This window comes from Hylobates moloch, unplaced genomic scaffold (genome assembly GCF_009828535.3).
Source record: "Hylobates moloch isolate HMO894 unplaced genomic scaffold, HMol_V3 SCAFFOLD_10, whole genome shotgun sequence".
Lineage (NCBI taxonomy): Eukaryota > Metazoa > Chordata > Mammalia > Primates > Hylobatidae > Hylobates > Hylobates moloch.
Genome location: NW_026652285.1, coordinates 77,696,095 through 77,710,583, shown reverse-complemented (window position 1 = coordinate 77,710,583; position 14,489 = coordinate 77,696,095). Strand labels below are relative to the sequence as shown.

General features: G+C 36.8%; 1 protein-coding gene across 13 annotated transcripts in view; it reads right to left on the bottom strand.

Moving 5' to 3' along the window:
• FKTN (fukutin) overlaps positions 1–14,489 on the bottom strand; it is an 87,751-nt gene that overhangs the window by 66,019 nt on the left and 7,243 nt on the right. For 3 of the 13 annotated variants that reach the window (XM_058444924.1, XM_032164791.2, XM_032164795.2), the window contains exons 1-3: positions 9,012–10,680; positions 4,650–5,154; positions 4,217–4,409 (exon numbers count right to left, since the gene is read on the bottom strand). In XM_058444924.1, the coding sequence (XP_058300907.1) occupies positions 4,217–4,321 (105 nt within the window). In that variant the 5' untranslated portion in view covers positions 4,322–4,409; positions 4,650–5,154; positions 9,012–10,680. Of the gene's footprint in view, positions 1–4,216; positions 4,410–4,649; positions 5,155–5,601; positions 6,068–6,646; positions 6,715–9,011; positions 10,681–14,489 lie in introns of those variants that run through there. The other 10 variants (XM_058444920.1, XM_058444923.1, XM_058444922.1 and 7 more) reach the window with 9 other exon arrangements.

The following is a 14,489-nucleotide window of genomic DNA, read 5'->3' as shown; positions in this document are numbered from 1 at the left end:
CTCTCTCTCTTGCCCATCCTGGAGTGCAGATCTTAACTCACTGTAAACTCAAACTCCTGGGCTCAAAGGGATTCTCCCACCTCAGTCTCCCAGGTAGCTAGGACTACAGGCATGCACCACCATACCCAGCTGATTTTCTTATTTTTAGCAGAGATGAGATCTCACTATGTTGCCCAGGCTGGTCTTAAATTCCTGGGCTCAAGCGATCCTCTCACCTCAGCTTCCCAAAGTGCTGGGATTACAGGCAGGCACCTGGTCTCCTTACTATTTTTAAACAAAGCATTTTTTTTTTTACCTACTGGCATAGAGAAACTGCTTGTATTCCTTACAGCTAGTATCCTGTTTTCACACTATAACATACAGGAAGCACCTATACTCTCATCAGCATCTGTCCCAAGTTAAATTATAAATACTGGGCAGGAAGAAACCACCTCATTGTTTCTATCGCCTTGGCAAAATACTCTACAAATTGTGACTTTTAAATAACAGTTTCTGAATTCATGAGTAAATTTAAAAATTCCATTTTAAAGGATACAATTACCAGGCTACAAATGGTTTAATATAATTTCCATATATTAAAAAAAAAAAATTTTAAGACACGGTCTCCCTGTGTCACCCAGGCTGGAGTGCAGTGGCACAATGACAGCTCACTGCAGGCTTGAACCTCCCAGGCTCAAGTGATCCTCTCACCTCAGCCTCTTGAATAGCTGGGACTACAGGCACACGCCACCATGCTGGGCTAATTTTTGTATTTTTTGTAGAAATGGGGTTTTGCCATGGTGCCAAAGCTGGTTTCAAACTCTTGGGATCAAGCAATCTGCACACCTCAGTGTCCCCAAATTCTGGGATTACAGGTGTGAGCCACTGCACCCACTCCATATATTTCAATAAAATACAAATAATCTGTGATATTTTAGAACTTAGATGTTATAATGTCTACCTATTATCAAAAGTAAACATAAAAAACAAGAATCTAGTATGAATAATGAACTTTATAAAATTAATGGTATATAAAGGTTACCTGAACTTTAATTACATACTACTTCTGTTCAAAGATTATATTTTCTTTAATGAATAAGGCATTATTACTAAGGCAGTTTGTATGGTATGGACACAATACAACAAATACTATTTTTCATTATAAAATTTAAAAAAATAATAGCCAATTTTTACTGGTTTCTTTCTGTATAACATGCATTGTTCCAAATAGTTTATGTATATCAATTCATTTAAGCTTCACAAGTCTATGAGGTGGTACTGTTACTGCCTCCCATTTTGTAGATAAGGAAACAAAGGCATTTAGAAGTCAAGTAATTAACTCAAGATCCCACAGCTAATAAGCAGTATAGATGAGGTTTAATCTCAAACTGATGTTCATGCTCTCAACAACTATGTTACATTGCCACCAAGGGAAAAGGGTCGAGACAGCAGTTCTTTATTAGAATTTAATATATAATTAAGATGGGATTTTTAAAGCAATGGGTAATTCAATAAGGGATATTGGGACAATTGGTTAATCATTGGGGAAAAATGTAAGTTGGATGTCTAATTCATACCACATACTAAAATAAATTCAATTTAGTGAAAAAATTTAAACATTAAATAGACAAAAATACAGTTAAATATTCCCATAATCTTGGGCTAGTTATAACGTAAAAAACAGATGCCCTAAGGAAAACAGATCTTGACATCTGTCTACTTATACATTAAGTACTAATTTATTGAGGGAGTACATCATGAATATAAAGTTAAAAGGCAAATTACAAGTCAGGAAAAATATTTGAAATATATATGATGAAGGCTTAATATTCTTCAAACTATAAAGAACAGCTACAGAAAAAGACAACATCATCAGGAACATATATGAAAGACACAAATAAGAAGAAGTAAGAATCCAACTAAAAAGAACCAATATACATATGGAAAGATGTTTAACCCCACTGGTAACCAAAGAAATTACCTCTAATAGAGTTGAATAGCTTTCCGTTTCTGAATATTACGAACACTAAAAATTAATGAATGAGGTTTTGGGGTAGACTCCTCAGGTTCACATTCCATCTCCCCCACTTAATAACTATGTGATATTGGGAAAATTAGTAAATCTCTCAAAATCTCAATGTTTTTGCTGGAAAAACAGGAAGAACAAGATCTACTCAACTTGTTGTTTTAAGAATTAAATGTTGGTAAAGTGCTTCACATAGGGCCTACTCAATCAAGCACATCAAAAAATGTTAGCTGCTATGGCAGACACTATAGGTAAACTGACCTGACACCCATTCCCAAACCCCTTCTCTTTTGCAATCTCTATTATAGAGGCTAGAAAAGCTAAATAACAATAGTAAAACCTTACTTCCCCAGATTCTCTTATATTTGGGAATCTGCTGGCCACTGTCACAAAAGTAGAAGCCTGCTAGATCACACTATTACTTCTTCTAGCCTTGACTGTAACACAGGAAATACCAAGAGAATTTTAGAGGCTCTAGACTTACAGATACGGACAGATAATTCCTCTATTTGTTTAAGCTACTATTAGCCAGCCATCTCTAACTGAAACAGATGCCATTGTTATTGTTATTCCTATTTATGAAAAGATATGAGAAATTAGGCATACTGCTTATCCTTATGAAGGATAACTTTGTAATACATAACAAAAATCTAAAATGTGCATATTAGATCTAGAATTTCTACTCTAGGACTTTATCCTAAGAAAATAATCAGGAAAGGGTTGAAGATGTCACAGAAAGACATTCATTGGATAAACAGCCAAGATCATAAGTAGAATCAGTATAGTCTTTTATTTTTAAAACTATATAGCCTGGAAAAAATGGAACTAAGGACATTAGAGGTCAGCTCCACATATTAGATATTGGGTGGTTTGGATAGGTAAATTATTTAACATCTGTTAACAGTTTTGGTTTTCCAGGCCAGTTGCAGTGGCCCATACCAGCACTTTGGGAGCTTGAGGTGACAGAACTGCCTGAGGCCAGGAGTTCAAGACCAGCCTGGGCAACACAGCGAGACCCCATCTCTACAAAAAAATTTTTTAATTAGTCAGGCGTGATGGCATGTGCCTGTAGTCCTCCTAACTACTCAGGAGATTGAGGCAGGAGTACTGCTTGAGCTCCAGAGTTCAAGGTTACAGTGAGCTATGATTATGCCACTGTACTTCAGCCTGGGTGACAGAGCGAGATCCTCTCTTAAAAAAAGAAAAGTTTCAGTTTTCTCGTCTGTCAAAATTAGGTCTAATAACCCCATGTAACAATGCTGCATAGTAAACTTTCCCCAGTCTTATGGCTTATAAGCATCTATTTCCTCCCTCACAAATCTGTGAGTCAGCTGGGCAGCTATGCTTTGGTCTGCTCCATACATTTTTCTCTTCTCCTATAGGTCAGGGGAGCATAAAAACTAAGTCAAATCACAACAGCCTATCGGAAGCTTCTGCACATGTCTTTAACATTCTACTGTTCAAGCCCAACATAAAAAGGCAGGGAAGTATACTCCCCTCTTGTTGAGGAGGGGCGCAAAGTGATTAATTCTGATGAATAGTTCTAATTAAGAAATGAGGATAAAAACATAAAAACAACAAAAAAAAATTTTTCTTCCCCACGATTGTTTTTTAGGATTAAACTGAGCATGGAAAGCATCTAGTACAATCCTCAATAATGGTAGTAATTATTATAATACACCCCAGAGGGAGTGTTTGGCAACTTTTCACAATGTAACAACACTGTCTCAACTTCGGAATTCCTTATCTGGTATATTCTATGGATTCTTCAGAAGCTATTGATTTCCACATCATTGTCTCTACTTTATTCCTATACATACAGATAAAGGTAAGTCATATCATTATACTTCCCCAGTAGGTACTAAATTAAAATATATGCTGTACTAAAATAAACTAATTCTGACATTTTATCAAAATTATTTATCATTGAGTTCATTTAAATGAAGGACAATCTGTTTAACAAAATAATAATTTTTAAATAACTAGCTCAGGAAACTCCAATAGATTAAACATCCTTGAAACTTAGCACCTCTGTCTTTAATGTGCTATTACAAGTATATTTAACTGAATTTTTAATTGTTTGTCACACCTCACAAGGATGCAAGAATTTGAATAACCATGATTAATACTATGTATTGCAAAGAGAAGTGTGATCAGAAAATATACAATGATAAGAAAGAAGGAATGATAAGAAAGAAGGAATAAAATTACCTTTGTTGATAAATAGTGCTTGTAGTAGTACAACTGAAACAGCAGAAATGCAGAACTTGTCAGCGTTAAAAGGGCCAAAACCACGTTCTTATTGATTCTACTCATTAGTCTGTGGTGCTCACTTGGTTGTCTTTTGAAAGTATCTCAGTCGTTTTCATCTTTTTGGATTTGCAAAGGAAGATAATTTTGTTTTCTGTGAATAAAAAAGATATTTTTAAAGAAACAAAAACCTCTTTAATTTTGTACCTGTAATAACCAACAATAGAACAAAGAAAAATTAAATTTCCACGGGCGTTCTTTGATCTGGTCATCTTCTATGCTAAAGAAATAATCAAATATGAGACCAATGACGAAAAAACAAAAATGTTTATTATCACTTTTTTTATAACTGTAAATAACTGAAAACATAAATAGGATATTTATAAAAACTGACCAACAAGGTTGAGAGGTGCTTTTCTCCTCCAGTTTCTGATTCAGTAAATCTGGTATGAGACCTCAAAATTTTCATTTCTGACAAGTTCCCAAATGATGCTGATGCTGCTGACAATGCTGAGAACCACTTCCTAAGGAGAAACTGAGACCGTTTTTAGTCAAGGAACATGGCCTGTAAGACAGCTCTTTGTAGCTTTTCAAGTTTGTGTGTGATCTAGGATGTGATCAGTTTTTATTAATACTCCATGTATGTTTTCAGTTTTTTCAACTGTAAAGAATGCCACAATAAACATTTTGTTCTTTCATCTTAGGTCTCATCTCTGATTATTCCTTTAGGATAAGAAATTTAATACAGTTCTACTTCTTCCTACCTTGTCTCCACTGTTTGATTTTGGTTAAACACATTTAGTTCTTCAAGTGCTTACATTTATTCCTTCAATCCTTCAAATATACTGACATCTCTATTATGCTTGATATCTAAGGTTTACATGTCTTTTGTTCTCCAGCTATAAAACAAGAAGAAATCAACAAATTTATACCACATTCTGTCTTCTCTCATCTTTCAATCTTGACTTTTATTATTTCTACTTGTTACAGTTCTATTGTATTCCACAACTACAAATCTCATAGTTATTTTGGTCTTATTCCTACAATGTTCCCTGCCAATCCATTTGCTATATCATCTCTGTTCATCTACTGGATGACTGATACTCATCTTCTTGCAGTTTATCAAAAAGAACTTAGGGGTACCACTTACCTTGAGCTTTTGCCTTGTTCAAAAATAGTTGTCAATTTGGCTTTGAGGTTACACTGTCTTTCCCCAATGACTTACACACTTTGTACCATTGTCCTGTAGTGCTAAATATTCCCTTGACAATATCCGATTTCCCAAACCAACCCCCAATAGGTAATTTAATCTTTTTATTGGGATGGGCAAAGAATGCATTCCTTACCTTTGAAATCCAATTTTTTAAAAACTAGGTTATACAAGGATGTTGATGACTGTATGTTAGTTTTCCTCATTCAATGTGTTTCCTTTCAATCTGTAGAAGATTTTTTTTTCGAGACAGGGTCTCATTTTGTCATCCAGGTTCAAGTATAATGGTGCAATCATAGCTCACTGTAACCCGAAACTCCCAGGCTTAAGTGATCTTCCTATCTCAGCCTCCTGAGTAGCCATGAGTAAAAGTATGTGCCACTATGCCCAGCTAATTTTTAAAAAATTTATTTGTAAAGATAGGGTCTTGCTATGTTGCCCAAGCTGGTCTTAAACTCCTGGCCTCAAGAGAACCTCCTGCCTTAGCCTCCCAAAGTGCTGGAATTACAGGTGTGAGCTACTACTGAGCCTGACCTAAAGATTTCTTTTCTTTGCAGAAGGTTTTCTTAAATATTTTTTCTGTTATAACATTGAATTCTCTATTTTCAGAACTACAATTAAGCATTTTTTTTTTTTTTTTGAGACACAGTCTCCCCCTGTCACTCAGGCTGGATGGAGTGCAGTGGCACGATCTCAGTTCACTGCAACCTTCACCTCCTGGGTTCAAGCAATTCTCCTGTCTCAGCCTCCCGAGTAACAGGGATTACAGGTGCCTGCCACCACGCCCGACTAATTTTTGTATTTTTAGTAGAGAAGGGGTTTTTCTGTGTTGGTCAGGCTGGTCACAAACTCCTCACCTCAAGCAACCCACCCGCCTCGGCCTCCCAAAGTGCTGGGATTACAGGCATGAGCCACAACACCCAGCCCACACCTACTTTTCTAAATGGGAATATAATTTACACCTTAACTATGGAAGAAAGAAATAAGGGTGTATTCTAGACTAGAGGGTAGTCTTTGGTATACAAGAAAACTCTGTCTGACAGAGTATTTTGTACATGTGTATATGTGAGAAAGGCAGAGAATGTGTATGAGAACAAGTGGGAAAAGCATGTAAACATTACTTCTTCCAGATGTCAGAGACAGGCAGCAAAGGGCCACTCACTGTCTCTCCTCTACTTTACCTCAGCAAGAGAGTGCTTTCTGCAAAGATGGGGTATCTGTGCACTTCCTCATTCACTCTTCCTTTCTTTTTTTTTTTTTTTTTTTTTTTTGAGACAGAGTCTCGCTCTGTCGCCCAGGCTGGAGTGCAGTGGCGCAATCTCGGCTCACTGCAAGCTCCGCCTCCCGGGTTCACGCCATTCTCCTGCCTCAGCCTCTCTGAGTAGCTGGGACTACAGGCGCCCACCACCACGCCCGGCTAATTTTTTTGTATTTTTAGTAGAGACGGGGTTTCACCGTGGTCTCGATCTCCTGACCTCGTGATCCGCCCGCCTCGGCCTCCCAAAGTGCTGGGATTACAAGCGTGAGCCACCGCGCCCGGCCTACTCTTCCTTTCTTGCTAGTTCATGTTGCCAAACAATCCAAGGAAATTCCCATTGCCTTTCTATGCATCCCGATTCCACTGTAAACAGAAGAGGACTCTTTGCTCTGCCAGCTCTAACTGAGATCTCTTTCTACCAGCATTCTCTTTGAATCTCTTCCTGTTTACATGTGGCTGCCATTTCTCAAATATTTCAATTTGGAGTTACAGGTCTTCTAGTCTCAGCAAAGATGTAATTACATCTCTTTCTCTCATTTTCCTTGTTGTTTCATGGTAATTTCAGATAGAAGGGGGCACAAATGTCTTTACCATCTTAAAATCAAGTCTTGGTTTGGGGTTTTAAAACAATCCAAATGAGCTGCCAGAGCTGATGACTATATAAAGCAAATATTAAAAAAAATATATGTGTATATATATATATATATATGTATATATAAAGTCAACAAACTACTTAAGAGAAATAATACCAATAGTGATGCGAACAATTCACCTGATCAATAGATAATGTATATTAAGCAAAGATAGCCTAATAAATCATAATTATTTTCTATCTCCCAAAACTGTGAAAACAATATCAATCAACACTGATGATGGTATTAGTTTTTGTATTCAGTTAAAACCCATGGAAATACAATTATCAAATAGAGGTTTAGTATCCTTTATCCAAAATGCTTGGGACCAAAAGTATTTTGGATTTTTTAGGATTCCACATTATTTGGATTACACTTACCAGTTGAACATCCCAAATCCAAACTTCTGAAATGCTCCAGTGAACATTCCTTTCAGTTATATGTGTCAGAGTTAACAATCCTCTCAGTCTTTGGGGCAGCTAGACCCCAAGAGTAGGTCACCTCCAGCCAAGAACACATTCTTTTATCTTTCCTTTCATCTTTTTTTGGTCAAATTTACTATGTGTCAAGATGTGAAAAGGCTTCGAAAAAAAGTAGTAGTAGATAAAACCCATACACATCATATTAGCATCATATTAGTACGTAAAAGTTTCAGATTTTGAAGCATTCCAGATTTTGAATTTTCAGATTTGGGATGCTCAACCTATACCCTGATAAGGGCAGCTCACAAGATTAACAAGGAGACTACCCTTCATTTTCAAGATTTCAACTCAAGTTCTTGTACTTGTATTAAATAGTACATTAATGTATTGTATGCTGATTCCTAGTGAAATCTAAAGTGGCATTCAGAGTAGGCCATCACTCAGCTTCTTCTAAACCCAAATTAATAAATGGGAAAGAACACATAATAGGCCTATATAAGCTACTACAGGCATAAAATCCAAATTAATATCTTGTTCTTTCTTCTCTAGTTTACAACTAATTCTTACATAAAATAAACCTCCAAAATATAACATCAAAAACTTAACTATATTTTTATTATCAAGATGATATCCAATTAACTTCACTTCATTATTTATTTTCTATAAATGCCAAGGCAATTCAGTCGCAAAAGAGAAAGATTCGCCTATCGAAATGTTCCTTTTCACTAGCACTAGCTCTTCATTAGGAATATTCAGTAACCACTTAAAAATGAACAATGTGATACTGAAAAAAAGAAGCCATAGTATGTTGATTTTACCTTTAAAATACCTCTTGCATCAATTCCTTCCTTCTTCACTGTCATTCTAAACTATAATTGTACCTAATGTCCTAATTTTAACTGATGTCCCTGTCTCCACTTTCTCTGTATCCACAATCTTACCTATACACTGACAGATGTATCAAGTTGCTGACAAATAAGTTACACCACAATCAAAACTTTTCAATAGTTCCCTACCACCTACAAATAGTTCAAATTACATATAATGGTATAAAGGGGTATTCACAATCTGACTGAATACAGGCAAACTTACTATAAGCTTTCTCACACTTCACATAGTCTATGGTTTTTGCATGAGTATTCCTGGAATACATCCTACACTTTCCTGCCTCTGTGTTTTTGCCCATTACCTCTTGTCTGCAATGTTCTCATTTACTTCCATAAAACCAGTTTACCTTTCTTTTCATAGCTCCTCTCAAATGACACTTCTTCATGGAAGTCTTCAATATTCTTCCAGGTTAGAAGTGCTCCCTCCACCTCTAACCTAGTTTTACCTTCCTGCAAGAAACAAATAGTTACTGTGTACTTTAATGGGCACATATGCCAAAAAAAAAAATGCTAAGCACTAGAGATAAAATGACAAATAAGATACGTTCCCTAACTTCGAAGGGCATAAAGGTGAGTACAGGAGTTTTCAAAAGAAGGAGGGCAGGAGTGATAGTGATGGAGAGAGTGATGTACCTGAAAAAGAATATGAGAAGATATTTTCCAAAATGCACAAGCCCCATTCCTTACCACCCCCACATCAATTAAGAACCACTGTTCTAGTTTATGATGGACTCTATCAGAGATAAATAAAGAGGCAATAACAATACAGTATAGTTGTAATGAAGGAATAAGCACGGGTTACTATGGAAGCACAAAGAAAGGCAACTAACCTTGAGGCTTTTACTAGTTTCTATGTTGCATTATAACTGTTAGTGTATGTGAGTCATCTCCCCCAGCAGCCTAAAACTGGCTGAATTAACATCAAGTAATAGTAAGTATGCGAAGTATACTAAAAATACACTGTACAATGCTCAAGAGAACAGAAAACTATTTAAATAAAAGTTTTCTGTTCTGCAGGAACTTTTACAATAAAAAAGAATTTGAAATATAAAAAAAAGATTTTTAAAAGAGTTTAAAGCTCCTTAAACTCTCATATCTGGTTCCAACCTTCAAAAAATAAACGTTTAAAAATATAAAAAACAACCTATGGAGAGATACGGCATAGAACTAAAACAAAAATATTGTTTCTATATATACTTCTTGTTATACGTTACATTTTAGCTATCATAATAAAAACACTAGGGAGGATGGCATTCATTTCCTTACTTACACTTAGGTAAAGTTTCCTAAAGAAGACAGCATATCATCTCTAATGGAAAAGAAGACAAAAAGTATTGCAGAGATAGTAAATGAAGCAGTGGTTGGGAGAGAAATGGCAAATGTTTTCAGGGGAAAAAAAAGATGTAATGAGGGGAGTTACGAAGTTTAAGTAGCCCAATTATCTTAAAGTTCTAATGCAAATATGAGAAGGTTAATATATAAGTATGGTATATTATGATACAGAATTATTCTTAGATGAAGTGGAAGCAGGGCATAACTAGTGCATGAACTGAGATCTGGCAATGAAGAAGAAAGAAATGGGCAGATCTGCTTACCAACTAAATCATGAATGGGTTATAGGTGTCAGAGTTAACAATCCTCTCAGTCTTTGGGGCAGCTAGACACCAAGAGTAGGTCACCTCCAGCCAAGAACACATTCTTTTATCTTTCCTTTCATCTTTTTTTGGTCAAATTTACTATGTGTCAAGATGTGAAAAGGCTTGGAAAAAAACCAGTACTAGATAAAACCCATACACAACTGTGATGAAAAAAGGTACAGGATTTGGAGTTCAAGATAATTCTCAAGCTCTTTCTACAGTGAAGAGCAGCACTGCATATTGTTTTTATTTATTTATTTTTATTATTATACTTTAAGCTCTAGGGTACATGTGCACAATGTGCAGGTTTGTTACATATGTATACATGTGCCATGTTGGTGTCATGCACCCATTAACTCGTCATTTAGCATTAGGTATATCTCCCAGTGCTATGCCTCCCCCTTCCCCCCATCCCACAACAGGCCCTGGTGTGTGACGTCCCCCTTCCTGTGACCAAGTGTTCTCATTGTTCAGTTCCCACCTATGAGTGAGAACATGCAATGTTTGGTTTTTTGTCCTTGAGATAGTTTGCTGAGAATGATGGTTTCCAGCTTCATCCATGTCCCTACAATGGACATGAACTCATCCTTTTTTATGGCTGCATAGTATTCCACGGTGTATATGTGCCACATTTTCTTAATCCAGTCTATCATTGATGGACATTTTGGTTGGTTCCAGGTCTTTGCTATTGTGAATAGTGCCACAATAAACATACATGTGCATGTGTCTTTATAGCAGCATGATTTATAATCCTTTGGGGATATACCCAGCAATGGGATCACTGGGTCAAATGGTATTTCAAGTTCTAGATCCCTGAGGAATCGCCACACTGTCTTCCACAATGGTTGAACCAGTTTACCATCCCATCAACAGTGTAAAAGTGTTCCTATTTCTCCACATCCTCTCCAGCACCTGTTGTTTCTTGACTTTTTAATGATTGCCATTCTAACTGGTGTGAGATGGTATCTTATCATGGTTTTGATTCGCATTTCTCTGATGGCCAGTGATCATGAGCATTTTTTCATCTGTCTGTTGGCTGCATAAATGTCTTCTTTTGAGAAGTGTCTGTTCATATCCTTTGCCCACCTGTTGATGGGGTTGTTTTTTTCTTGTAAATTTGTTTGAGTTCTTTGTAGATTCTGGATATTAGCCCTTTGTCAGATGAGTAGATTGCAAAAATTTTCTCCCATTCTGTAGGTTGCCTGTTCACCTGATGGTAGTTTCTTTTGCTATGCAGAAGCTCTTTAGTTGAATTAGATCCCATTCATCAATTTTGGCTTTTGTTGCCATTGCTTTTGGTGTTTTAGACATGAAGTCCTTGCCCATGCCTATGTCCTGAATGGTATTGCCTAGGTTTTCTTCTAGGGTTTTTATGGTTTTAGGTCTAACATTTAAGTCTTTAATCTATCTTGAATTAATTTTTGTAAAAGGTATAAGGAAGGGATCCGGTTTCAGCTTTCTACATACGGCTAGCCAGTTTTCCCAGCACCATTTGTTAAGTAGGGAATCCTTTCCCCATTTCTTGTTTTTGCCAGGTTTGTCAAAGATCAGATAGTTGTAGATGTGTGGTATTATTTCTGAGGACTCTGTTCTGTTCCATTGGTCTATATCTCTGTTTTGGTAACAGTACCATGCAGTTTTGGTTACCGTAGCCTTGTAGTATGGTTTGAAGTCAGGTAGCGTGATGCCTCCAGCTTTGTTCTTTTGGCTTAGGATTGACTTGGTGATGCCGGCTCTTTTTTGTTTCCATATGAACTTTAAAGTCGTTTTTTCCAATTCTGTGAAGAAAGTCATTGGTAGCTTGATGGGGATGGCACTGAATCTATAAATTACCTTGGGCAGTATGGCCATTTTCATATTGATTCTTCCTATCCATGAGCATGGAATGTTCTTCCATTTGTTTGTATCCTCTTTTATTTCATTGAGCAATGGTTTGTAGTTCTCCTTGAAGAGGTCCTTCACATCCCTTGTAAGTTGGATTCCTAGGTATTTTATTCTCTTTGAAGCAATTGTGAATGGGAGTTCACTCATGATTTGGCTCTCTGTTTGTCTGTTATTTGGTGTCTAAGAATGCTTGTGATTTTTGCACATTGATTTTGTATCCTGAGACTTTGCTGAAGTTGCTTATCAGCTTAAGGAGATTTTGGGCTGAGATGATGGGGTTTTCTAAATATACAATCATGTCATCTGCAAACAGGGACAATTTGACTTCCTCTTTTCCTAATTGAATACCCTTTATTTCCTTCTCCTGTCTGATTGCCCTAGCCAGAACTTCCAACCCTAGGCTGAATAGGAGTGGTGAGAGAGGGCATCCCTATCTTGTGCCAGTTTTCAAAGGAAATGCTTCAAGTTTTTGCCCATTCAGTATGGCATTGGCTGTGGGTTTGTCATAAACAGCTCTTATTATTTTGAGATACATCCCATCAATACCTAATTTATTGAGAGTTTTTAGCATGAAGGGTTGTTGAATTTTCTCAAAGCCTTTTCTGCATCTATTGAGATAATCATGTGGTTTTTGTCGTTGGTTCTGTTTATATGTTGGATTACATTTATTGATTTACGTATGTTGAACCAGCCTTGCATCCCAGGGATGAAGCCCACTTGATCATGGTGGATACGCTTTTTAATGTGCTGCTGGATTCGGTTTGCCAGTATTTTATTGAGGATTTTTGCATCAATGTTCATCAAGAATATTGGTCTAAAATTCTCTTTTTTAGTTGTGTCTCTGCCAGGCTTTGGTATCAGGATGATGCTGGCCTCATAAAATGAGTTAGGGAGGATTCCCTCTCTTTCTATGGATTGGAATAGTTTCAGAAGGAATGGTACCAGTTCCTCCTTGTACCTCTGGTAGAATTTGGCTGTGAATCCATCTGGTCCTGGAGTTTGTTGGTAAGCTATTAATTATTGCCTCAATTTCAGAGCCTGTTATAGCCTATTCAGAGATTCAACTTCATCCTGATTTAGTCTTGGGAGAGTGTATGTGTTGAGGAATTTATCCATTTCTTCTAGATTTTCTAGTTTATTTGCGTAGAGGTGTTTATAGTATTCTCTGATGGTAGTTTGTATTTCTGTGGGATTGGTGGTGATACTCCCTTTATCATTTTTTATTGCATCTATTTGATTCTTCTCTCTTTTCTTCTTTATTAGTCTTGCTAGTGGTCTATCAATTTTGTTGACCGTTTCAAAAAACCAGCTCCTGGATTCACTGATTTTTTGAAGGCTTTTTTGTGTCTCTATCTCCTTCATTTCTGCTCTGATTTTAGTTATTTCTTGCCTTCTGCTAGCTTTTCAATGTGTTTGCTCTTGCTTTTCTAGTTCTTTTAATTGTGATGTTAGGGTGTCAATTTTAGATCTTTCCTGCTTTCTCTTGTGGGCATTTAGGGCTATAAATTTCCCTCTACACACTGCTTTCAATGTGTCCTAGAGATTCTGGTAGGTTGTGTCTTTGTTCTTGTTGGTTTCAAAGAACATCTTTATTTCTGCCTTCATTTTGTTATGTACCCAGTAGTCATTCAGGAGCAGGTTGTTCAGTTTCCACGTAGTTGAGTGGTTTTGAGTGAGTTTCTTAATCCTGAGTTCTAGTTTGATTGCACTGTGGTCTGAGAGACAGTTTGTTATAATTTCTGTTCTTTTACATTTGCTGAGGAGTGCCTTATTTGCAACTATGTGGTCAACTTTGGAGTAAGTGAGATGTGGTGCTAAGAAGAATGTATATTCTGTTGATTTGGGATGGAGAGTTTTGTAGATGTCTATTAGGTCCACTTGCTGCAGAGCTGAGTTCAATTCCTGGATATCCTTATTAACTTTCTGTCTTGTTGATCTGTCTAATGTTGACAGTGGGGTGTTAAAGTCTCCCATTATTATTGCGTGGGAGCCTAAGTCTCTTTGTAGATCTCTAAGGACTTGCTTTATGAATATGGGTGCTCCTGTATTGGGTGCATATATATTTAACATAGTTAGCTCTTCTTGTGGAATTAATCCCTTTACCATTATGTAATGGCCTTCTTTGTCTCTTTTGATCTTTGTTGGTTTAAAGCCTGTTTTATCAGAGACTAGGATTGCAACCCCTGCCTTTTTTTGTTTTCCATTTGCTTGGTGGATCTTCCTCCATCCCTTTATTTTGAGCCTATGTGTGTCTTTGCACGTGAGATGGGTTTCCCGAATACAGCACACTGATGGGTCTTGACT